Source organism: Plecotus auritus, assembly GCF_963455305.1.
Source record: "Plecotus auritus genome assembly, chromosome: 5".
In the NCBI taxonomy this organism is placed as follows: domain Eukaryota; kingdom Metazoa; phylum Chordata; class Mammalia; order Chiroptera; family Vespertilionidae; genus Plecotus; species Plecotus auritus.
Genome location: NC_137776.1, coordinates 57,372,004 through 57,399,491, shown reverse-complemented (window position 1 = coordinate 57,399,491; position 27,488 = coordinate 57,372,004). Strand labels below are relative to the sequence as shown.

The following is a 27,488-nucleotide window of genomic DNA, read 5'->3' as shown; positions in this document are numbered from 1 at the left end:
CTTAAGCAGTATCAAATGTTTGAGACCCTTCTATAACATGTTCATAAATTTGAACACTTATGTTTTAATAACTCCTATTACAAGGAACTCATTAACTTCAACTCTTCTTTAGATAGCTTGGACAAATATAAGCTTTTTCCATTAGCCATAGTTCTAGAAACTATGTAGTCTAAAATCAGTGGTTCTCATAATTTAGTGAGCATTAGAATCACCTAGAGGGCTTTTTCAAAATCCATATTTCTGGGCTTTGCCCCCAGAATTTCTGTTTTAGCAAGAATGTGCATTTCTAACAAATTCCCAGATGATGCTGATGCTGGGTCTGCACTTTGAGAACTATTAGTCTGAACTTTGACAACTTTTCTTATATTTGAATATCACTGTTCTGTACTGTGAATCTTTTCCAAGCTAGATCAAGTTCTTTTGAACCTTTACTATATATCATGATTTTAAGCCATTTTCCCACACTGATAGCTCAGATTTTGAGACTGAAGAAATTTCTAAAATGGAATCTTTTGCATACAGTCCAGAACTGGCCAAAAAAGGCTGCATCCTTAAGTGCTATAAAATTTTTTCTCTGGCGAACATTGAAGTCTGTGTCTTATGGGTTAATTGCTAATTTATCTTTCTTGCTATCATAGCCTTCAAGAAGGGAGAGAAATCTGCCTCCATGTAAATGTATTTGGCAGCCATGTTCCACTGTCTTAGTTTTCTTTTTAAATTAGGAGAGAATTCCTTCAAGATTGTAAGTTCAAAATATTCAGTATAGCAGCAGCTGGCATACCTTTAACTTAAGGTAATATTGCTGATTAAGATGGCTACAGACAGCAGAGATTTTAGAGAAAGGAACTTTCAACAGTATTCTTCAGTTATTGGTTGTTATTTTGTTCTTAGGTTTATTTGCAGTATTTTAAGAAGAACTATCATGAATGTTCTGGTTATGCACATATTTCTGCTTATTTACTTAAACTAGAGGCCCAGTGCATGAAATTCATGCACTGGGGGTGGGGGTGGGGATTGGTGTCCTCAGCCCAGCCTGCACCCTCTCCAATCTGGGACCCCTCGGGGGATGTCTGACTGCCAATTTAGGCCCGATACCAGCAGTCGGACATCCCTCTCACAATCCGGGACTGCTGGCTCCCAACTGCTCACCTGCCTTCCAGCCTGATCACCCCCTAACCACTCCTCTGCCAGTCTGATCAGCACCTAACTGCTCCCCTGCTGGCCCGATCGCCCCCAACTGCCCTCCCCTGCCGGCCTGGTTGCCCCCAACTGCCCTCCACTGCAGGCCCAATTGCCCCCAACTGCCCTCCCCTGCAGGCCTGGTCATCCCCAACTGCCCTCCCCTGCCAGCCATCTTGTGGTGGCCATCTTTGACCACATGGGGGCAGCATCTTGTGCGAGGGCATGAGGGTCAATTGGCATATTACCTCTTTATTATATAGGATAATTTCTAGGAGTGCAAAAGTAGGTCAAAAGTGTGTGTAATTGTGAGGCTCTCAATATACATTCCATAATTGCTTTTGTGATAGACTCTATTAGCCCTGTGCACGAATCTTTGCACCAGGAGCTCTCTGCCACCCTCCTGTAGCTCTCCGCCCGCCTCCCACTTGCTTGCTGCCCTGCCCCCTCCTGTAGCTCTCCGCTGCCCACTTGTAGTTTGCTGCCCCACCCTCCTGCAGATCCATGATCCAGTCCTTACATGGTCGGTCATTACGCCTCAGGGTATAATGGGTAATTAGCATATTCCACTCTTATTATATAGGATTATACTAATTCACATTCCCACCACCAGTGCTGAGAGTGTCTCTTTTATTATACCCTCTCCAAAATTAGGCATTGTATGGCTTGTTTGATAGAAAAACAACAACATTGTGTTAATGTGTTACTTGGCATATCTTAAAGAAGGTCATCTAGTGAGGTTGGATATTTATCATATTTCATCATGTGTTTGTTATGTAATAAATTGTTTTATATTATTTGCACATGTTTTTCATTAAGATTTTAGTATTTTGTTAACTTTTATATTGACTTTTGTTGTAAATGGGACAACTCGCTTTTAGGGTTGTTTTTTTCCTTTTTAATTTTTTTAGTATTTTATAATTTTAGATTATGTTGTCAACTTTATATTGTTTTATTTGTTCAGTTAGGTTTATACCTAGAATATGTTTTCTGATCCAGATAATTCATATATATACACACACACACACACACACACACACACACACACACACACACACACACACACACACTAGAGGCCCGGCACACGAAATTTGTGTACAGGTAGGTCCCTAGGCCTGGCCTGCAATCAGGGCCATCTTCCCCGGCTGCCTGCAGCCAGCCCTGCCCCATGCTGCCACCCATCCCCAGTTACCGGTTCGCCATCAGGTGATCGGAGCCTGCTGGCCAGGGAAAGGAACCAAGAGGAGGTCAGTGCACCTCATAGTGACTAGTCGAGCGGTCGTTCTGGTCGTTCTGCCATTAGGGTCAATTTGCTTATTACCCTTTTATTATAAAGGATATATATATATGTCTGAAACTCTGCTTATCATAATTCTGCTTAGCATAATTTCTTCAAGGTTCATCCATGTTGTAGCATATTGCAGAATTTACTTTCTTTTCAAGGCTCAATATTCTTTTGTATGTATATATCACATTCTGCTTACCCATTCATTCATCAGTGGACTTGGATTGCCTCTATGTTTTTAACTGTTGTGAATATTGTTGCTGTAAACATTGCAGTACAAATATCCCTTTAAGATCCTGCTTTCAATACTTCTGGGTATATATTCAGAAGTAGAATTACTCAATGCTATGGTATTCTATTTTTAATTTTTTGAGGAGCCGCCATACTGTTTTCCACAGTGGTTGTACCATTTTATATTCCCCCATGGTGCACAGGGGTTCCATTTTCTTCACATCCTTGTTTTGTGTGTGTGTGTGTGTGTGTGTGTGTGTGTGTGTGTGTGTGTGTGTTTATAGTTGCCATTTTAATGAGTATAATTCATTGTAGTTTTGATTGACATTTCTCTAATGACTCATGATGTTGAGCATCTTTTTGTTTTCTAATTGGCTATTTGTGTATCTTTGGAGAAATGTCTATTCAAGTTCTTAGCCCATTTTTGAATCAAGATGTTTGATTTTGTTTTTTTGAGTATTAAGAGTTCTCTATGGTATATTCTAGATATTAATCCCTTGTCAGATATATAATTTACAGATTTTTCTCCTATTCTATGGGTTGCCTTTTTGCTCTGTTGATAGTGTCTTGATGCACAAAAAAATTTTTTTAATCCTGAACAAGAATCAAACCCACAACCTAGATATGTGCCCTAACTGGGAATCGAACCCATGACTGGTCAGTGCTCTTACCAACTGAGCCACATCGGCCATGGTGATGCACAAAATTTTTTAATTTTTATAAAGTCCAATGTATGTTTTTTCTTGTTACCTGTGCCTTTGATATCATATCCAAGAAATCATTGCTAAATCAATCTTATGAAACTTTTGTCCTGTATTTTCTTTTGTTATTGTTTTAGGTCTTGCTTACATTTTTATGTCCTTGGTCCATTTTGAGTTAATTTTTGTATGGTATTAGGTAAGGTTCTAGCTTTATTCTTTTGCATGTGGATACCCAGTTTTCCCAGCACTATTTGTTGAAAAGATTATCCTTTCTTTATTGAATGGTATTGGCACCCTTGTTAAAAATCACCTGTATATGTGAGGATTTATTTCTGGGTTCTCTATTCTATTCCATTGTTCTGTATGTGTGTTTGTATGCCATTATCACACTGTTTGGATTACTGTAGCTTTGTAGGATGACGTTTTGAAATCAGGAAGTTTGAGTACTCTTGTTTTTGTTTTTCTTTTCAGAATTGTTTTGTCTATTCAGGATCACTTGAGAGTCCATGTGAATTTTAAGATGAGGTGTTTTTTTTCTGCGAGAAATATCATTGGGATTTTGATAAGGATTGCATTGAAACTATAGATCACTTTGGATAAGGCTGACATTTTATTTTTATTTTAAATTTAATAAATCCTTATTGTTCATATTATTACAATTGTTCCTCTTTTTCCCCCACCCCATAGCTCCCCTCCACCCGGTTCCCACCCCACCCTCTGCCCTTACCCCCCCCCCCCCCCCCCACTGTCCTCATCCATAGGTGTACACTTTTTGTCCAGTCTCTTCCCACACCTTCCACACCCCTTTCCCCCGAGAATTGTCAGTCCACTCCCTTTCTATGCCCCTGATTCTATTATATTCACCAGTCCATTCTGTTCTTCAGATTTTTTATTCACTTGATTTTTAGATTCACTTGTTGGTAGACATGTATTTGTTGTTCATAATTTTAATCTTTACCTTTTTCTTCTTCTTCCTCTTCTTAAAGAATACCTTTCAGCATTTCATATAATATTGGTTTGGTGGTGATAAACTCCTTTAGCTTTTTCTTATCTGTGAAGCTCTTTATCTGACCTTCAATTCTGAATGATAGCTTTGCTGGGTAGAGTAATCTTGGTTGTACGTTCTTGCTATTCATCACTTTGAATATTTCTTGCCACTCCCTTCTGGCCTGCATAGTTTCTGTTGAGAAATCCTCTGACCGTTGTGTGGGTGCTCCCTTGTAGGTAATTAACTGTTTTTCTCTTGCTGCTTTTAATATTCTCTCTTTGTCTTTTGCTCTTGGCATTTTAATTATGATGTGTGTTGGTGTGGTCCTCTTTAGATTCCTTTTGTTTGGGGTTCTGTGCGATTCCTGGACTTGTAAGTCTATTTCTTTCACCAGGTGGGGGACGTTTTCTGTCATTATTTCTTCAGATAGGTTTTCAGTATTTTGCTCTCTCTCTTCTTCTGGCACCCCCATAATTTGGATGTTGGTACGCTCAAGGTTGTTGCAGAGGCTCCTTACACTATCTTAATATTTTGAATTCTTTTTGCTTTTTGCTTTTCCAGCTGAGTGTTTTTTGCTTCTTTGTATTTCAACTCTTTGACTTGATTCTTGCAATCCTCTAGTTTGCTGTTAGATCTCTGTATAATATTTTTTATTTCAGACAGTGTATGTTTAATTTCTAGTTGGTCCTTTTTCATATCCTCGAGGGTCTTGTTAAATTTATTGGCCTTTTCTAGGAAATTCTTGAAAAATCTTATAACCGTGGTTTTGAACTCTATATCCAGTCATTTGCTTTCCTCCATTTCTTTCATTTGTGATCTGTTTCTTTGTCTCCGCATTTTCGCTGCTTCCCTGAGTTGGCAGAGAAGCTTTGTGTGGTAGGTGTTCTATAGGGCCTAGTGGCTCAGCCTCCCCAGTTACCTGAGGTGGACACTCTTGGTGCACCCCTTTGTGGGCTGTGTGCACAGCCTTGTTGTAGTTAAGTCTTGATTGTTGTTGGTATCACTGGGAGGAATTGACCTCCAGGCCAATTGGCTATGAGGATCAGCTGTGTCAATGCTGGGAGAACTTCTGTGCTGGAGACACTTTTATGAGACAAGACTTGCAAAATTGCAAAAGCCTCTGTGCTCAGCTTGGATGGGGCAGAGTTTCAGGGCGGAGCTGACAGCCTTGGTTTCCCGTCAGCCCTTCCCTATTAGGCCCCTGGGTCTCAGTGTCCCGTGGCAATCGCTGTAAGCACCTCTGAGAGAAAGCCACCCTCGAGTTCCGCCCGCTGCCAGACAGTCCAGTTTCTCCCCGAATGAGTCTAGGTTCCCAGAGTCTCGCCCGGAACTGGAGTTCAGCGCAGTCGGGAGCTTCCGTCTCCCTCCCGCTTTAGAAAGCCAGCTTGCGCACTCAGCCTCCCGTCCATTCAGCAGTCAGTCCTCTCTGCGCGCATGTGTCTCCGGACCTCTGCCTTCCGCAGCTCCCGAGTCTCAGTGTGCTTTCTCTTTTCCTGACAGACCAGATTCCCCCCGAATGAAAATGGTTTCCCAGAGTCTCGCCTGGAACTGGAGTTCAGAGCAATTGGGAGCTTGTATCTCCCTCCTGATTGAAAAAGACAACAGCGAACTCAGTTGCCAGCCCCTTTCTGCGTGCATGCGTTTCCGTACCTCCGCACTTCACTTGCACCTCCTCTGAGTCTCAGTGTGCTTTTCTCTTTCCTTCTAGTTGTAGAATTTCCACTCAGCCAGCCTTCCTGTGGTTCTGGATGATGTCTGTTTTGTCTTCTAGTTGTAGTTTTGAAGTGGTTGTGCGAGGCAGCAAGTTCAGGTGTTTACCTATGCCGCCATCTTGGTTTCCTATTTATGTTATTTAGATATCTATTTTTAACTGCTTTTAATAGTTTTAATTTTCTAATTTTGATTTGTGGGGTCTCAGCTGGATCACTTATTAAGAAGTTTTCTGAGGGAGGATACATAAAATTGTATTTTCTGACCCCTTATAGTAATATGTTTGTGGGCTTGCAGACTTTTTTTTTTAATTTTTAAAATACATTTTTATTGATTTCAGAGAGGAAGGGAGAGGGACAGGGAGAGAGAGAAACATCAATGATGAGAGAATCATTGATTGGCTGCCTCCTGCACTCCCCCTACTGGGGACCAAGCCCATAACCCGGGCATGTGCCCTTGACTGGAATCAAATCCAGGACCCTTCAGTCTGCAGGCCCACGCTCTATCTACTGAGTCAAACTGGCTAGGGCCAGACATTTTTTTTTAACTTGACTATAAAAATTTCTTGAATATACAAGTTTTAATTTTATTATTTTTTAAAATGTATCTTTATTGTTGAAAGTATTTTTGGTTAAGGGTTCCTCTCTTAAAACTCTGAACATTTAATGTTGCAAAGAAATCCAGAATTGCATTTTTATATTTAGATTATTTAGTCTTCCTCCTTGTATGGTTTTAGAAATTGTGCTTTATCCATGTAATTAATATTTTTTTTAAAGATATAATACTTTTGTCCTAGCCAGTTTGGCTTTGTGGATAGAGTGTCGGCCTACAGACTGAAGCTTCCTGGTCAAGGGCATGTACCTTGATTGCAGGCCCATCACCAGCCCTGGTCGAGTTGTGGCCCTGGTCGGGTTGTGTACGGAATCGATGTGTCTCTCTCACATGGATGTTTCTCTTTCTGTTTCTCTCCCATACCTTCCACTCTTTCTAAAAATAAATGGAAAAATATCCTCGATTGAGGTTTAACAACAACCACAACAAAAGGTATAATACTTTTCTTCATTGATTATTGCATGACATTTAGTGATTCAAAAGTTGACTTTTCATTAAGATCATTGTCTTCAGCTTTGTCTTTACTTATTGATTCTATCCATTTCTTGTTTTATTATATTTCTAATAGTTTTCATTTCTCACTTTTACTCTACATTTTTGATATCTTCTAAAGTTTGTATTCTGCATTATTTTTATTTTTACCCTTGCTCCCTCTGGTGTGTTTTTAATTTTAATTATTTAAATTTTTTTTTCATTTTGATCTGTTCTCTAACTATTTCAACTATAGGAAACCTTTATGTATTCTACTAATGTCAAATAATTTTCTAAAATTTTGTTCGTGATTCCTATTTTTACATGACTTTACTCTCTGAAGCTCTGAATTGAGACAATGTATGTAAATTTTCCATGGCCCCACATTTTTCTCAGCTTAGTAATCTTTGTACAGGTTCTTACATATCTTTCTTAGCTCAGTTTTCAGGGTCTTTAATGGTGTTTCCTTCTCCTTCATTTCCTGGTTGTGTGCTATTTTGAACAGTTGATCATGTAAAAAAGTGATAGCCTTGGATTTAGATGCTCACTTCTAACAGAGATCCTTACCATCTGTCCCATAGACACTGTTTTACATGGGTTAACCTTTTTCTTTCTTTCTTTTTCTTTTCCCTCCCTCCTTTCTTGACTTCCCTCCCTTCCTTCTCTCTCTCCCTCTCCCTCTCCCTCCCCCCTCCTTCCCTCCCTCCTTCCCTCTCCCCCCTCCCTCTCCCTCCTCCCCCCTCCCTCTCTTTCTCTCCTTCCCATCCCTCCATCCTTCCATCCTTCCATCCTTCCCTTCCTTACTTCCTTGATACAGTTCACTGCTACTTCTTTCCAAGCTCTTTGGAAAATTTAGTCTCACTAGATCAAGAAACAAAGTAGTCGCCGTAACCGGTTTGGCTCAGTGGATAGAGCGTCGGCCTGCAGACTGAAAGGTCCCAAGTTCGATTCCGGTCAAGGGCATGTACCTTGGTTGCGGGCACATCCCCAGTAGGAGGTGTGCAGGAGGCAGCTGATTGATATTTCTCTCTCATCGATGTTTCTCACTCTCTATTCCTCTCCCTTCCTCTCTGTAAAAAATCAATAAAATATATTTTAAAAAAAGAAACAAAGTAGTCATGGAGTGATAGGGGCAACAGAAAATATCACTGACTGCTGTCTCTAAAAACAGCACCCATACAGTAGAAACACAGCTGCATGTTTTCTCGTAGTAGGTTTCTGAGTCAGAAGAAAAAGTGAGCCTGGCCGGTGTCGCTCAGTGGTTAACCATCGACCCATGGACCAGGAGGTCACAGTTCGATTCCTGGTCAGGCACATGCCTGGGTTTCGGGCATGATCCCTAGTAGGGGACATGCAGTAGGCAGCTAATCCGTTATTCTTTCTCATCATTGATGTTTGTATATCTCTCTTCCTCTCCCTTTCTCTGAAATGAATAAAAACATATAAAAGTATTTTTTAAAAAAGAAGAAGAAAATAGTGAGAGAGTAGCTAAGGATCTTTATATTTACTTGCGTATGACTTGTTCTCTCTCACAGGGAGTTCTGGTGGGTATTTTTTTTTTTTTTCTGTCCCATTGGCTTGCAATACCTCAATTTTTTTCAACCAATACTCTAGTTCTCTTATTATGTGCCAAGCACTTGCTAGGTACTGTTTACATATAATGTTGAACAGAACAGTGTTTGTTCTTTTATTGATGGCAGAAATAATTTCTGGACTTTGTCAATAATACATTTTAGAAATGGTGTGATGTTTTATTTCTCTGTTTTTCCATTTCTTGAAAGAGAAAGAGGTTCGTTGTTCAGTTTATGCATTCACTGATTGATTCTTACATATGTCCCTACAAGGTTTGAACCTACAGCCTTGGTGTATACGAATAATGTTTTAAGCAACTAAGCTGCCTGGCCAGGGCTATTCTTTGTTTTTCTTCTTAATATTTTCTGAAAAGTTGATCACCTTGTATTAATAACTGTAGTATAGACACCAGTTTAAAATTCTTTCTCCATATGCGTATTTTAAGTTGCTCTGGATCCTGGAAATACTTTTTATGAATATAGTGTTCACTGTCCTGACCTTAAAGTATTATTTTCTTAAACCTCTCATCACAATTTACTACTGTCCTTATCTTCTTAAATTTTCTTAACTTTCTTAGATGAATAAAATTATTTTATTAAAATTATCATGTTTTATATGATGATGATCTCAGCAAATGTTTTGGCATGGTAGCACTTCAACTTACCTTAAGATTTCATTCTGAGATTCATATGTATTTGAAATGCAAGTGATAAGACTGTATTGGGTGAGAATAGATGAAGAACTTAGTCAGTTTTTAAGTTATTATGTGGCATTTATTATTATTATTTTTAATAAATCTTTATTGTTCAGATTATTACAGGTGTTCCACTTTTTTTTCCCCCCATAGCTTCCCTCCACCTGATTCCCCACCCCACCCCATGCCCTTACCCCCGCCACTGTCTTCATCCATAGGTGTAAGATTTTTGTCCAATCTCTTCCCACACCCCTCACTCTCCTTTCCCCCTGAGAATTGTCAGTCCACTCCCTTCCTATGTCCCTGATTCTGTTATATTCACCAGTCCATTCTGTTCTTCAGATTTTTTATTCACTTGATTTTTAGATTCACTTGTTGGTAGGTATGTATTAGATGTCATTTTGTTGTTCATAATTTTTATCTTTACCTTTTTCTTCTTCCTCTTCTTAAAGATTACCCTTCAGCATTTCATGTAATCCTGGTTTGGTGGTGATGACCTCCTTTAGCTTTTTCTTGTCTGTGAAGCTCTTTATCTGACCTTCAACTCTGAATGATAGCTTTGCTGAGTAGAGTAATCTTGGTTGTAGGTTCTTGCTGTTCATCACTTTGAATATTTCTTGCCACTCCCTTCTGGCCTGCATAGTAGAGAAAGCAGCTGACAGTTGTATGGGTATTCCCTTGTAGGTAACTAACCATTTTTCTCTTGCTGCTTTCAAGATTCTCTCTTTGTCTTTTGCCCTTGGCATTTTAATTATGATGTGTCTTGGTGTGGTCCTCTTCGGATTCCTCTTGTATGGGGTTCTGTGCGCTTCCTGAACTTGTAAGTCTATTTCTTTCACCAGGTAGGGAAAGTTTTCTGTCATTATTTCTTCAAATAGGTTTTCAGTATCTTGCTCTCTCTCTTTTTCTGGCACCCCAAAAATTAGGATGTTGGTACGCTTAAAGTGGTCCTAGAGGCTCCTTACACTATCTTCATATTTTTGGATTCTTTTTTCTTTTTGTTTTTCTGGTTGGGTGTTTTTTGTTTCCTCATATTTCAGATCTTTGGTTTGATTCTTGGGGTACGTTGATCTACAGTTGAATTTCTGTATATTCTTTATTTTAGACAGTGTATGCTTAATTTCTGACTGGTCCTTTTCCATTTTTTTGGCATTCTCATTAAGATCCTTAAAGGTCTCACTAAGTTCCTCAGAGGTTTTTAGAAGATTCTTGAGTAACCTTATAAATGTGGTTCTGAACTCTGTGTCGTCCAGTAGTTTGCTTTCCTCCATTTCTTTCGTTCGTGACATGTTTCTTTGTCTCTGCATTTTGGCTGCTTCCCTGTGTTGATGGAGTGGCTTTGTGTGGTAGGTGACCTATAGGGGCCAGTAGCTCAGCCTCCCCCATCACCTGAGGTGGATACCTTTGGTACACCCCTTTGTGGGCTGAGTGCAAAGTCTTGGTGTAGTTAAGCCTTGATTGCTGTTGGTACACTGGGGGGAATTGACCTCCAGGCCAGTTGGCTGTGAGGACCCGCTGTGTCTATAATGGAAGAACTGCTGCGCTGGAGACACGCTTATGGTGCAGGACTTGTTTCAGTGGGGCTTTGGTGCTCACTGAGTCTGCCTCTTGAATGTGTCACTTATGGATGTGAGGAGTTGAAATCTGCTGTCTCACACTGACGACTAGGTACACTGTCTTCTGGATCTCCAATGGGGTGCAGGTCAGCTACTGTCTGAGGCCACCCAGCAGGAGCTACAGTGAGAACTACAGTTTTCTCCTCTTTGCTTGGGGTTTGGAGGTTTTGGAGCTGTCTGACCTGGGCTGCAAGTTTGCTAGGTTAAGCTGCGATAGGGCAGGCCATTCATATGCTAAAGCCGCTGCTTGGAGCTTGGGTGGGTTTGTAGGTTGTGTGGGGCGGGGTCTCAGGGCGTCACTAGGCTAGGGTGTGGCAAACAGCGATGGATGCCAGTTAGCCAGCTCTGTGTCTCCGACCGCGTCCCCACACCCCGCACCCAGAGCAGTAAACAATTATTCCTGCTCTCAGCTCTGCAAGCAAGCCACCCTCACTTTCCAACCCGATGGCAGACAGTCCAGCTTCTCCCCGTAGGAGTTTGGGTCCCCCGCGTCTCCCCAGAAACTGGAGTTCGGAGTAATCAGGAGCTTGTTTCCCTTTGGGATGAAAAAAGCAGTGCTCCCAGTCGCCCGGCGCCAGCCCGATTTACGCGCCTCCGTACCTCAGCTTTTTAGCGCTTGTGTATGTCTCAATGCTCTTTTCTCTTTCCTTCTAGTTGTAGAACTTCCACTCAGCCAGCTTTCCCGTGGTTCTGGGTGATAGACGTTTGGTCTTTTAGTTGTAGTTTTTTGAAATTGTTATGTGAGGCAGCAGTTTAGGTGTTTACCTACGCCGCCATCTTGGATTCTATCTGTGGCATTTATTATTAAAAATTTTAAGGGATTTGATTTTTCCTTCCACATTGTACATACGGAAACAGGTGATTTTTGTATGATTCTTGTATTTAGAGAAAACTTATTTTAGGGCCTTTTATTCTTAACTAGAGGCCCAGTGCACGAGATTCGTGCAATGGGTTGGGGGGGGTTTCCCTCAGCCTGGCATACGCCCTCTCACAGTCTGGGACCCCTCACTCCTTACTTATGTTCCCGTGACCGACTGCCGTTCGGTCAGTTTGCATATTACACTTTTATTATCTAGGATGCTTCCAGTAAATATTAATGAGCTTTTAAACAAAACAAATCACAGAATTTAGCATATAAATAGACAAGAAGAAGCACAAAGTATACATAGACCTATAAGTGTGAAATGTAATGAGTAAAGCAGTTGTTTAATTTTAGTGAGCAAACCTGTTAGAGCAAGATAGAGTGTTGACATAATTTGGAAAGCTAACATGTTTGTTATATAGTTTGTAGCAGTTAGATGTCAAGGAAAGGGAACTTTAAGCAAAACTGCACCTAACAATTATAAGTCACATATCATTTTAATTTCCTAGACTGCCCAGTATTAAGGAGAAAAAAGTTTTCTATTTGCGGAATTGCATTTATAAGATTGTAGTCATCTTGTAGGTACAATTTACAGAATGCAATACTATGCAGCTATAAAAAGGAGGATCTCTTACCCTTTGAGATAGCATGGAAGGACCGAGAGAGAGAGTATTATGCTAAGGGAAATAAGCCAGAGAAAGACAAGAATCACACGATCTCATTCATATGTGGAATCTAATGAACAAAATAAACTGATGAACAAAATAGATCCTAAGAAAGCATGGAACAGACTGAAGAATTTCACAGGGAAGGGGAGGGGGAGGGAAGAGATTAACCAAATAATTTATATGCATATATGGATAACTTGGACACACAATAGTTCTGTGGCGGAGGGGGGGGACAGTAGAGAGGGTCAGTGGGGGAAAAAGGGGAACATCTATAATACTTTCAACATTAAAAATAAATTTAAAAAAATTTCTATGTGCGGAATTACATTTATAAGATTGTAGTCATCTTGAGGGTAAGGACTATATATAAATTACTTTGTGCCACAGAATGTTACAGTAAAAGAGGTTTGTTGCTTTTGAGGAAGATAGAATCCTTAGGGAGAAACATAGTATCTTCCTTAGCCTGTAATAAGGTTAGTATTTGTTTTAAAGATAATGGTTAGGATTTGGAAGTATTTTCATGTTAGCTATACCAGGCTCAACCAGTTTGTTCACACCTGGGGTTTACTGTGTTAAATTTGTTGTTGTATAGGAGGAGGGGAACAACTTCATCAGGTGAAGTGTAGAGTATGTTGTTCACAGCTCTTTCACCTAGGGATTAGAAGTCTTTTGTCCCCCTCCTCCCCCCGCCCCAGTATATCTACTATTTTCAAAGAAATCCCATAGCCCTAATCTACATGCTGAAAATCAAGCTCAGAGAATTTGCTGTTTACATTGATCCTTCAGTTAATCATGCTAGTCTGACAGCATTTTGCCTTCACATTTTGGTGAGAAACATGACTAATTGGTGCATTACAGTTATTTTGGAGTGGAGATAGATTAGCATTGCTGAAAGATTTAAGCTTTATGTCCATTGGACATTTGCCTTAGTACTAAGTTTGATCTGTTTTCTACAGGTTTGATATCCCAAACTTGTTTTGATTACTTGTGTTCTACCTGAATAAAAGGATACTTAACAGATTTTCCCAAAACTCTTAAAACCAATCAAGTTGTAACTTTACTTTTAAACTCATAAACTCTGTGTGTTTATAATTGATATGCTTGTTTCTAGGGGCCACCTACAGATGCTCCTGCAGTGGACACAGCAGAACAAGTCTATATCTCTTCCCTGGCACTGTTAAAAGTAAGTGTTGAATGGAGTAATTTGCTTTAAGAGAGCTCTGTTTCTTTTACTTTGGAATATTTGTCATCTTAATCCTCTCAGACAAACTATTGTTTTAACTACATCAATAAAATAAGAGTATTTTATTTCCACTGAAACTAAATTAGGTTCTTTTTAAATTTAAAAGAATAAAGATCTCAAAGCTTTGTGTCCACATATCTTCCTCTTACAGATGTTAAAACATGGTCGTGCTGGAGTTCCAATGGAAGTTATGGGTCTGATGCTTGGAGAATTTGTTGACGATTACACCGTCAGAGTGATTGATGTGTTTGCTATGCCACAGTCAGGAACAGTGAGTACTTTTATGGTTGCCTGCTGCAAGTAAATGTGTTTCTTTTCTCTTTACTTTTCCTATGCAAAATAATATTCATCATATTTTCTCTTTCTGATAGGGAAAATTCATCATAAGATTTTCCTATGCCAAATAACATTCATCATATTCTATTTTCTCTTCCTGATGGGAAAAATTCATAAGATTAAAATTCATCATAAATTAATAATTTATTGAATTAAATTATTGTATGAATTAAATGATATATATTTTAAGTGCATCATTCCCTGTAGGTCCATAAACTGAATGATGCTAACATTAAATCCCTTTGCTCATACCTTTAGCTTAAACTAGCATAGCATACTGGGTTTATTATAAATTAGTCACCCTCAAATAGTAGGATATCAGTTTGATTAGTTTGAACACTTGGTTCAAAAGATTTCAGACTCTTAATTAGATTTTCATTTACATACATTATCTAGTCCTCATGTTTTGTTTCCATTGTTTTTGAAATATGACCCTTTTTTAAATGTTCCATATATGGTGATAAATGACTTTTAAACTTTTCCTATTAAAAATGTTAAGTTACAAAAAAATTTATGGTAAGCTTTGGTCCTTTTGCCTAGGCATGGTAATTTGTTTATAGAAGAAACAGAATTCATACAGATTTAAAAGCCATCTACTGTTTAGAATTTTTACTCTCTCTGGGACAATTATTTTTTTTTGTTTTATTTTTTTATTTTGTTTAGTGCATTGGACTTGTGTAGATAGGTGTGTATTTTGATATAAACAAATTGGCCAAAAGACAATAACTATTCTACCTATCTTCCAAAAAAACAACACACATATCCTTCTCATCTGTTTGCCTAGAAAAATATAATGTGTATATTTTTTATGATGGATGTTTTTCTTATTGAACCTTATAAAATACCTACGTTAAAGAAATTGTTTTCATAAAACTGTTTGCTCTGTTTGAAGTTCTTTTCTGTAAGTATGTTTTGATAAAATAGATGCTAGAGAAAAACAAATTGCATTTTTAAATATTGCAATATGTGTGTGTGTGTCTGTTTGTGTATAATAAGTATTTTAAATGGAGTAGTTGCTATAGAATGCAGTTTATTTGTAAACAATGCAAAATATAGAAAAACATGAAATGAGGTAAAGTAATTTGGATCTGCCGATTTTCCATTATATTTATTTTGTGCATTGGACATAGAGAAATACACTACATATTAACTAAAGATTTAGATTTGAATATTAGACTATCATTTGTATCTATCTTTTCATGTCAGAATATATAAAACACATAAAATTAACTGGTTTTAAAAAGGAGATATATGTACTACTATATGTAATACTTTAAACAATAAAAAAGGGAAAAATAAAATTAACTGGTTTTATCTGTTACATGTAATTCTTATATGCTTATTCATTATAATAAAGGGATCTTAAGCTTTAATATTCTGTGTAAGTGCTTGTTTGGTTTTGATCCCCATGTTTACTCTGTGCAGAATTTAAAAGTTTTTCTTCTGGCCCAAGAGTTAGCTATCTTCTGTAAAGACATGTGTCTCTCCTCATATTCGTGTGTGTGTGTGTATGTGTGTGTGTGTGTGTGTGTGTGTGTGTGTGTGTGTGTGTGTATTTCTTGTGTTTTGTTTTTTTAACAATCCTTTAAAAATGTAAAAAAACCTTTCTTAGCCTGTAGGTAGTAGCAGATTGCATACCCCTGTTCTTGAGTACGCACTCTCAATTAGATTCAAAATACTGTTTGCTTTGGTTGGAAGGAAGTGCTTATGTTAACTAGTTTGTTTAAGTAGATTAGACTTAAATTCCTTAAGTTAGAAGAAAGCCTTTTGCAAGCTATAATGGCAATGATCTATCACTGAAGAGATGATATGAATGCCTGTGATAGTTCAGGTTGTGAAATTTTCTTTTGGTTGAACTAGCAATATAATGCAGCTTTTAAAAGACTTGGTTATAGATTGTCTCTAGTGGGAAATTTTTGTGTGAATACTCTTATACTTTAGGTAATATTCAAAAGTATATTAATTCCCTCCAACTACCTATTCTACCAAGTTGTCCTAACTGAAGCACTAAGCTTCCTCTTTTTCTAACCCACCCACCCACCCACCCCAAAAACAACCCCGGAACTAATAAATTACTTTCTTTCTTCAAAGTGTTTACATTACTGGGAAAATACTTGAAACTTGATTATTATAATAGCTGAATAATTGTAGAACTTTTAATGTGATGCTTAAAAGTTATCAAAGGATGGCAGCATTAGGAAGTATGCTTTCTAATAGGTCTCACCAAAAAGTAGTTAATTCAATTATTTGGTGTTTTTCTCACACACACACACACACACACACACACACACACACACACACACACACAGAGCCATGGCCATAAACTCTTAAAGGAACCTGAAAAAGATGGTCTCTACTATAATTGAAAATTGTCTTAACTAAGTCTTAACTAAGAAGTTTGGTAGTTGGTGATTTTAGGAGCTTTATTGATGTAAGGTTTACAATTGAATGACAAGAGCAGGTATCAAATATGGGTATCAAACCTATAAAATTATTTTGATATCTCAAAGTAATATACCTAGGTTTTCTTGGGTAGCTTTTTGTTAATTTACATTGTAATATGTGGGGTTTCTCCCCCTGTAGTTATAAAAGCTATTTATTTTTCTTTCTTTTTAAACCAGGGTGTTAGTGTGGAGGCAGTTGATCCAGTATTCCAAGCCAAAATGCTGGATATGCTGAAGCAGACAGGAAGGTAAGTATTTTAAATGATCATATAAAGGAATAACGGCAAATATTTTCAGAAACGTATCTCAAAATTTTGGATGTTTATGAATATCATTCCTAGGGGGGAAAAAGCCATGTAGTTAATGTAAAAGTATCACTGTCAGTGCTAGACACCACCTATCTAGACTCTCATTCATCTAGAATCAAAGAAATTTGCCAATCAGAAAACGGCTTCATGTTAAATTTCTCAACCATCACAGCAAGCTTGTGCTGTAGCTTCCCTCTGGTTAGCATATGGAATTACTCTCTAGTCACTGATAATTTGAAAGAGAGTTTATGTTCCATGTATTTGAGAGTTGCAACCGAATAAGATTCTGAATATTTAATTATATTTGTAGGCATATGAGTTTTAAAGACAGGGCAAATAGAATCCAAATATTCTTCGAGTTATCCCCCACCCCCCCAGATTAAACCTCTCAATAGTTGTCATTCTCTTGCTCAAATTCTTCTACTGTGTGGAAAAAACTTCAAAATTAATGTTAGCAAAAGGCTCAGCAGCTGAGCAGATCAGTGCAAATTGGTTTTTGACTGAGTTCCTAGTTCTACTGCTGGTTTAATTGATATTTAATCCTTTCACAACAGTGGATCCTGGTGTCCATTGTTAAAAATATACTCTGCCTGAAAAATCCAACTCCCAGAGCTAAGGAGTTAAAGAGTAGATATTTACTTGAATGCTGAAAGGGTAAAAACTGGCTCTGAGAATGTGGTAACAAGGTGAAAAACTGAAAGCCTTATCTACCACTGCTAATGTGCATCTCTTAATGATAGCACTCCTTTATCACACTTACTCATTTCCATGTTTTCTGGAAAATGTGGTGTATGATATCAGTGTTTCTAATGGTGCTTTTTCACACCTGTGTGTTTATCATCTCTTCTTAATTTATACCCTGTTAGTGTGCTGTTTCTTTTCATATCATAAATGTATTCCTTGTTCTGTTCTGAACAGCTGAATGCCCTCTTTGTTTCAGACCGGAGATGGTTGTTGGTTGGTATCACAGTCACCCTGGCTTTGGTTGTTGGCTTTCTGGTGTGGATATCAACACGCAGCAGAGCTTTGAAGCCTTGTCGGAGAGAGCTGTGGCAGTGGTTGTGGATCCCATTCAGAGTGTAAAAGGAAAGGTAGAGTAGATTCTGTCTTTATTAGCATCTACTGCCACATTCTGTTTGCAGCCACATTAAATAAAAATCTGTACTTGTAAAGCAGAATTCTTAATTACACAAAACCCCCTGAGTGGTTACTTAAAAAAGAAAAAAAAAAAGCACAAGTTTATATGTGTGTCTTGGTATTATTTAGAGATTGTTTCTACTTTAATCAGCTATTGTCTAATCATAAATGTTTATCTTTAAATTTTTTTCTTTCATAGGTTTAGGAATGTTAAACCATACTAAAAGCCTGCTATACACACTTCATGAATATTTTAATAAACATTACTCTTCCTTTCTTTTTATTTAAAAATGGAGAATTTGGGATTAGCACATTAAAAAAATCTAAAGAGCTCTGTTTTACAGATATTGTAATGTACAGGACATACTCTGGAGTTGTATGTTCCAAATATTTTAGACAATGAAAAGTTGCCCCAAAGACTTGGTAACAATCATTCCCATTTTTGGAGTGAGGACCCAGATGAATGATTCAAAATGCTAAATGATTCTGAAAAGAGATTAGCAAAGCATATTGGGTTATAGTTGTTCTTTGTCGAAATCTTTTGTTCTTGTTTAGTTCTTTCTTTTTTTTCTTTTTTGTTCGTTTGTTCTTTCTTTTTTTTTTCTTTCTTTCTTTCTAGCCCCATATGCCATTTTCCTATTTCCTGCCTCATGACAGCAGGGAGTAGCTCTATTATCACCTTCACAGAGCTGTCTGCAAATGTGAGAGGCAATTCGATTTTGCTCAACCACAGGGAGAGTGGATTAGAAAAACTACAGAACATACAGAAATTGGCTAGGTGGTTACTGCTTTAAAATACTGCTGAGGTGTCTTGTTTGAGCATGTACTTCCATTGTAGTGTAGAATAATTGTTAAAATAAAATCACAATACATTTATGGAATTCTTTTTATGCAGCTTTTAAATTATTTTTAGAGCACTTAAAAGTAAATATTAGCTTGCTATCTATTAGACCTGGAGTTTGATAGTACTGTAGATTACATTAACATCTGCTCACCAGCTCAAACAAACTAAATCTGGCTGTTAAAATGGAGTTTTTATCTGTCATGAATTTGAAGTTAAACACTTGCTGACATCATATTATTTTGATGAATAAAATTGAGGTCTTCTCTAAATCATGATCCTATTGGATGTGATTTAACTTTTCAGAAGCAAAAACTAGCCATAAAACCAATAATGATAGCTAATATATGTACTAGGCAATTCAGAATAGATAACTGTAGATGCTTGCTGTGTACCAGTATTTCATTTTATTTACTTGGTTTTTTTAACTAATATATTGTTATTTAAATAATATATCTATATCTAAAAGGAATTGAAAATACTTGATTTTTGTTTTTAGTTTTTTAAATTAAAGTACAGTATAATACTTCTTAAGTTTAATTTTCTGATAATTAACATACCTTTTTGGCAACTCATTTAAATAATGATTCTTATTTTAGAAATGTAACAACAGAATTATCTGATTAAGTTTCTCTACCAAAATATTTACAAATAATAATTGAAGCTTAATTTTAAATATTATTAGAGTTATATTTTGTATTATTGTGACAGATTTTTTTTATGATACTTGTTTTATGTGATGGTGGCCACTTTGAAAAGGAAAATATAAGCTTAAATACAATAAAAGAAAGCATTCTCAAAATAGAATGTAAATAAATGAATATGTATTTAATTTTGGTTATCTTGCGTATAGTTTTTTAAATGGCAGTTTTAGGTTCTAATCCAGTTTTAAGTATCATACAATGTTGGAATTTGCATTGCTTGTTTATAATTAATCATAATTCATATTAGAAGAATGTGTTGCATTTAAAAATACTTGTATCACATGACTGCTGTCATGTGGTAAAATGTAGTAGTTAAAAATATCTAAAATTATGAAATAACAAGTATTACTAATTTTGTCATAAAATATTTTTGAAAAAATTTTGTATTAGTATAAGTATGTATCATTGATGCTTCACATCACTTGTTATACCTAACATAGATTTTCACAATTTCAGTACCTGAAATAAGAATTTAGTTCTTTGTTTATTAAGTAACTTCATCTATAAGGTTCTGAATATGGTTATAATTTATGATTCTCATTGTCAAGACCTCTTAAAACTATGAACCAAATTAAATGCTAGTACATCCATGGCCAGTGTTCCTAGTTGAAGCATTAAACTTAAGAATATAAACTTGTAAAAACTGAATAACATAGACTCTGCCTTCCTCTTCCTTGCACTTGCTTTCTTAAAGCTTTCAAAATATTTAATAAGGCAATGAGTAGATCAAGAGTTAAAAATGGCAGTCTATATGTAAATGATTTAAATTAGGTTTCTGTTCACTAAATACCTCTTTCCTATATGTTTTTATATTTCCATTTTTATAAATCGCAATATTATCTGTTTTTGAGTGATAAGCATGGATTCTTTCTTTGTAATCACAATTAATTCATAATTATTACTACTTTTGAGAACTCATTTTCTTATCAGGATTCCTGTCAGTGAAATGTTCATATGTTACCTGCTAACTCCTGTCTGTGTCTGTTCTCTATTTTAAAAACATTAAGAAAGGACACAAAACACTAATAACCTTTTAGTCCAAATACATCTCTATTTCCTTGAAAATATTTTATTTAATATAATCAGAAATACTCAATGGACTTTAAAAACGAAATGTTTCTGTTGACTTTCAGAGAGAGAGAGAGAGAGACTGGCTGCCTCCTGCCAGAGATAAAGCCCTCAAACTCAGACATGTGTCCTGACCAGGAATTGAACCAGCAACCTTTTGGTGCACAGGATGACGGTCAACCGACTGAGCCACACCAGCCATGTCTCAATAGACTTTTAAAAATGTAATATTTATCTAGTTGCAGATCAGCTTATCCATAGGTATTTCTTAAGTAAATCCAATATACCTGTATGCTAATGATTCTGGGATACCACATAAAGAAAAAATGGTCTTTGTCTCTTTGAGAAAATTAGTCATATACATTTGGTATTATTTGTGAGCCAGATAATATGCCATTTATATGCTGATAATCCTACATTGCATACTGATAGAATACAAATTACACTGATACTGCTTTGTTTCTGTAAATTAAGTGTTAAATTGGCTACTAGGGACAGATATAATTCAACAAATACTTATTTGGAACCTTGTCTTTGTATAGCAAGCATAGTAAATACAGTTTAAATTAAAAGAAGGAAGAAATGGGTATAGGATGCACAAAGTAGATGAAATTTGGACTGAGCTTTGAGGGATGGATAGGACATTACTCAGAAAAGAAGAGCTTGTACCTGTGGGAAAGAATGTAGGAACAATACCATTCCAGGTGGTACTTACCTTTGTTAATTCTGCTTTCACGGATGCATTAGAATATAAAATAAATAGTTTTTGTTGTACTTTTTTAAATTAACGTTTTACAAAAAAAAAATGGGGCTCTGAAAAGTAAATACAAATATAGGAGAAAAGAATTAGGGGATGATAAGACCTTACCTTTTATTTGCAGATATTTAGAAGTTTATGCCTTTTTCAGGACAAGAGGGCAAATATTTACCAAGACGTTTTGTATTGGAAAGTTTTAAGATGGTGGAGATTTTAAACTACTCAACTAATAGTTTTGTTTTAGCCTGTTGTTATTTTTTTTTAAATGTCATAGAGTCAGGGAGGACGTAGAATAATGAAGAGCACAGGCTCTGGGATCAGACCTACATTAGAATTCCATTTTTATATCTTCTTTACAGCATGACCTTGAGCAAGTTACCTGTTTTCTTGAGCTTCAGATTTTTTCATATATAAAATAGGGATGTTCGTAACTATCATAATATTGTGAATATTATGAAATGATATATGTATGATTAGTGTACACATGCCATACATAATAGGAGGTGTGCAATAAATAGTACTTTATTATTTTGAAGATTGAAGTAATTGTTACCTAAAAGAATTAACAACAAGCATATTTAAAAGTGTGAATATCTCTGAAAGTTTTGTTAAGAACAAGTCTATAAATTAATTACTAACTTGCTCACTTTAGGAAGATGAAGGTAATGAAAACTTTCCATTCTATAAAAGAAATGAAAACTTTTCCTTGTATTTTGTATATCCTGATGAATTTAGGAATGCTTTTCTAATTCAGCTACTTTTTATTAAGCAGTTACTGTTTTCCAGCATATTTCTCTGGGGCATGCTGATGAAGAGGAAAATGAATACATTACATTAAAATTCTGGCCTTTGAAGTAGTTAAATATATTATACGTAAAACCATTTTGTGTTTTGGAGCCTATTTTGGGGTAAAAACGTTTTCATGTCTTGGAATTTATATATTGTCTGGCAAAAGTAGTTTTTTAAATAAATTTTTATAAAATAAAATCAAGGAATGGATGTGTCAGTGGTCACTGTTATCAGTTTGGCTTTCAGCATATAAAAAACTCAGTTTTATGAGTTTTAGTAAGTAATTTTTATACATTAGAGGAGTTATAGAGTCATTTATTAAATGTGTGAATTGATAAGCTCACTGAGGCAACTTGTTCACAAACCTTAGCCTTGATGAATTTCTGTGTAATCAGAGCTGGAGTTCAAGTTTACCATGTCATTTGTCTTCTAAAGGTGTAGTGCAAGATATTTAGAATAGTTGTTACTCATAAGACTTTCTTTTACTCTCTTTTGATTATTATCGCTTAAGGGTCAGTGAGAGCTGGATAATCCTAATTTCAAATTGTACATACACACCTTTTCTTTATCTCATTTTCCAGATTGAAAGAGAAAAATAGAAAATAGAACACATAAAAATTCTATTTCCACTCTTAATATAGCTCTGAGCATATCCATCCAACTCTTGGGACAAGTTTATTATTGTATCTTTTGTTTGCTTTCTGTTTTGCACTTTTGTTATCAAATTGAAGTTTGTTAATAGTATTAGATTTAGTCTGAGACAATAGCTACGAAAATACTATCAGTACTAATGTACTTATACTACACCTGACAGACAAATTTAATGATTTATAACATTTAGCTAATATAATCAGAAATTGTCCGTTGGAATGTTAAAGCAATTTTTTGTTTACAATTCTAAGAAGCATAAATCTTGTATAAATCTAACAGTTCTTAGTGCCCCGTTATCTATAAGAATATTATCTACTCACTCTTTTGCTTCTGTAATGCTTTTTATTCTCCAGTCTAATCCCTGGTCATTAATTCAACAGATACTTACTGACTACTACTGTATGCCAGTTATACACTGGAGACAAGAGTAACATCTATTCCCTGTACCAGCCTGTATTGTACCAGCAAATGGAAACATGACTTTGTTTAAGAGGCCTTTTCATAACCTATATATATTATTTGTTTAAGATATTCAAACAATTTGACATTAACTCTTACTAAGTACGAGAGGCCCGGTGCATGGATTCGTGCACAGGTGGGGTCCAGTCAGCCCGCCAGATCAGGCCAGGCCGGCTGGGGGGGGGGTGTGGCCGCGGGTTGTGGGCTGTTGGCTGGCCGGCCGAGCCCCCTGGTCCAACTCCTGGTGGAGGGGACAATTTACATATTAGTCTTTTATTGTATAGGATGAGGATATTTCTGGACCTAGGACTTAGTTTTGGCAGTTTTTATGTTGTTATTGCAATTTCCTGAAGAGGGTAGAATTGATTGTAGTGGTAAATTTTCTTCTTAGTCATAGTTGATTCTTCAGTGATTATTCTTAGCTATTAGTAAGCTAATTAATAGATGCCTACTGCCACTTTTTTACATTTAAAATACCTTTATTCTCTGCAGTTTTTATTTCAAATTAAACACAGGTCAGTGCTTGAGTGATGTTTGAGTTTTTCAGTTCAGCATGCCATAAAACAGTTTTTATGATTCAAAACTGGTAAAGTGTGTTTTTTGTGAAGCTTGTGATCAGATTTTTTATAGATAATGAATGTTTCTTTTTTTGGAAGGAAAAATAAACCTGAATAGTATAAAATAATATCCAAAAATGCTTTCTTGGAGTGTTTCACATTTCAATAGATATTTATTCTGTACCATATTATGTGCCAGAGAATCGCTAGGAAATAGATATTCAATGGTGATTAAGACTCAAATCTTGCTGTCAAGTAACTGAATCTAATAGTAGTTTTTTTTGTTTTTTGTTTGTTTTGTTTTGCTTTGCTTTTGTGTTAGGATAACTGTTACATCAAATAGCTTGGTGATGAAGAGTACTGGCTTTGGCATGCTGTGTCTGTAACAAATCATAGTGGTATCATCAAGTCCCCTGATTTTTGTTTTTCTCCTCCATAAATTGAGAATATTAATAACTACCTCTTAGTTATTGAGAACATTAGACAAGATAATTTCTGTACAATCAATTAATAAGCCCAATAAAAATATGAAAAGTTATATAAGTCTTTTATTCCCCTCATTCACCCTCCATACCACCTTGCTAACGTAGTCAAGCCCAGCCTTTAGTCTCTAGAGCCTCTTATTCCTTTACTTTATGTGCAACTGTCGATAAGCATACCAGTTGTCTTGTTTTAGTTTGTCTACTAGAAAGAAATGTGAACTCCACTCATTTTATGTAGGCTGACAGAGTAGCCACCTGATAGAATTGGTACTCAGTTGGTATCAGACTAGTGACCAGAGATGATCAGGTCTCTTGTAGCTCATTAATAGTCTCCTGCGGAGTTCAGTTTTTAAGTTCACTGTGCATTTGTCATGTATAAGTCTAGAAATATCTATCTTGCAGGAACATTGAGATTCTAGGCATACTATTATTTTTTTTTAATATATATTTTATTGATATTTCACAGAGAGGAAGGGAGAGGGATAGATAGTCAGAAACATCGATGAGAGAGAAACATCGATCAGCTGCCTCCTGCACACCCCCCACTGGGGATGTGCCCACAACCAAGTTACATGCCCTTGACCGGAATCGAACCTGGGACCCCTCAGTCTGCAGGCCGACGCTCTATCCACTGAGCCAAACCGGTTTTGGCGGCATACTATTATTTTTGAAAAGAGATAATTTCAGTATAACTATGCTATTTTTATTTTAAATAGGAATTTTCGTAAGGAAATTTATGACCTTAAGTGTCTCTCCCTGATTTCCTTTTGATGTTTTCATATTCCAAGTGTTTGTGGATGCCAAATTCATAGTTCTGATTTGTTTGGAGAATAGCTTTTTTCTAACTTTTAACACTGTCCTTTGCTTTGTTTACTGTGTCAGTTTGGGTGCTGCAAGAAGCAGATGCCAAAATGGGATTAGATGTGCAAGAGATCACTAGGGGAAACACCTTCAGACAGCAGTACAGGTTTAATACTGAGGAGGACAAAGGGAAAGTAGGACTGGGTAGGAAGAGCATCAGATCGCAGCATATTTCTAAGAAAGTTTCAGCCAGACTACAGGGAGTCCTTGAGGCAAAGTTTCCCTTTAGAGGAATCCCTTATTTGGCAGGAATGGCTTGGGTCTAGTACCCCTGTTGCTCAGTCATTGGCTGGGAGCAGCCCAAGGGAAGCATGACCCGGGGTGAACCCCCAGAGGACCTAAAGGTGCAGCATCTGGAGGCTATGAGTCAGCCATGTTCTCCACAGCAGGTTCTCTTGAAAGGAAATCGGAGGTGGGCAACTACATGACTGCCACAGTTAGTAACTCTAGTAACTATGGGACAGGTACATATGTATTATTTTATTTAATCTTATCACCAACTCTGTGAGGTGTCATTCATGCACAAACGGAGACACTGAGAGCTTAAATAACTTACACTAGATCACTTACCTAATAAGTGATAGAGCCAGAATTCTAACTTGGGCAGGATGCTGACACCAAAGTATCTCAAGCATTTAAACACCTATACCAGACTGACTACATGTGTACACTCAAAAATCATGCCAAACTTTAAGACTTAGTTATATGTTTTTTAACAAAGTTTCATGACTAAAAATGGCTAATTACCTTTTGCCATGCTAGTTTCTAAAGATCAGTTTTTTTTTTTCATTAAGGCATATATGTTCAAAACTTGTGTTTTTTTCTCTTTAAATTTTGATACATGTCTTCACTTGTCAGAAAAAGTACATTATGCTCGTTACACCCCATCCCGCTTTCCTCCAAATATATTGAAGTTGTACTACAGATCTCTAGCCACAGTACGCAATTCTCCAAGGATGAAGAAAGAAAATGTACATACACATAGGAATTTCTTTTCCAAAGTTAAAATTGACATTTTATAAATAATTTTCATGTTGCAAACTTGAGACTAAGAAATCACAGCAATTCAGTGATATGCATTTGGCATGAGTCAGTTTTAGTTCTTAGTGCTTTTCATTGGAAATGACATAAAAAGTAAGATTTCTTTGAATTTTTTATGCTGTGGGCTTACAAGAGACATAGATGTTTTTCTCTTATACATGTCTGGCAGTGCATGGCAGCAGAAGTAACGAAATGGTCACAAACCCCAGCAGTACTTCCCAGGTCACATGCACCTTTAATTTTTAAAGAATCTGGAAACAGCCTAAGCAGTTGATAACAGGTCATTTCTAGGTGGTAAAGGATATTTGATATGGGGTGTTGCTTTTCTTTCCACACCTAGTGTTTTTATAGTCATTCAGAGACTTACTTTATATGGTGGTAGGCTTATATAAATTTAAATATGTAACTTAACTGTAACTGAATTGTAACTTTTTACTTTTTCTGATGTTTGACATTGATTTTGAAGTTTAAAACTTTTTTTCAAGCTTTAAAAAAATTATTCTAGTTCATTTTCTATATAAACACTTCCCATAGTCATTGACTTCAATGTAAGTACAATTGTAAATGCTAAAGGCAGCAGCTACTGTTAAAAAAGAGAAGGGGTATTATGAGTTATATAACTACTGGCAGAAATGCTGTGCATTTTTCTTTCAAACACCTATTCCTTTGTATTAATTAATTTTAAGAGAGTTACTTAAAAATATAAATTCCTTTGAATGTAAAAATTGGGAACTATAGATTGGTGTTTTAGAAGTTTAATTTAGTCTTTCAGCGACCTAGTAGTTGATATGAAAACACAAATTTAAAAATAATAGCATATTGGGTAAACTGTACGGTACTCATGAAAAAAGCCAAAAATATGAATTAAGCAGAATTAAAAAATAATTAGTTTTGAGTCCTAAACTATATTCGTTATTAAATTGAAATGATAGGTTCTTGACCCTTGAGTATACTTGGAATAAATATGGAACACAGTATTGTTTTTAAAACTATTTTGCTTTTATAAGCTAAGACAGATGTACAAAAAAGATGTAGTTTTTATTTTGTATTGGCAGCTTCCAAATATTTAGTGTCTATTTCCAAGAGTTGCAATTAGTAAAGCAACCATGATACTGAAATCTGCACATCCCACAAGCTAATTATATTTGCAAGGTCAGAATGAATACATATTTTCAGAAAAATAAAGGGTTATATAAATATGTGTCTTCTACTTGGCTGTTA

At 36.3% G+C, this 27,488-nt stretch overlaps 1 protein-coding gene across 2 annotated transcripts in view; it reads left to right on the top strand.

Moving 5' to 3' along the window:
* PSMD14 (proteasome 26S subunit, non-ATPase 14) overlaps positions 1 to 27,488 on the top strand; it is a 97,674-nt gene that overhangs the window by 39,700 nt on the left and 30,486 nt on the right. For both annotated transcript variants that reach the window (XM_080667492.1, XM_080667493.1), the window contains 4 exons: positions 13,701 to 13,772; positions 13,984 to 14,103; positions 16,790 to 16,860; positions 17,861 to 18,011. In XM_080667492.1, the coding sequence (XP_080523618.1) occupies positions 13,701 to 13,772; positions 13,984 to 14,103; positions 16,790 to 16,860; positions 17,861 to 18,011 (414 nt within the window). The remainder of the gene's footprint in view (positions 1 to 13,700; positions 13,773 to 13,983; positions 14,104 to 16,789; positions 16,861 to 17,860; positions 18,012 to 27,488) is intronic.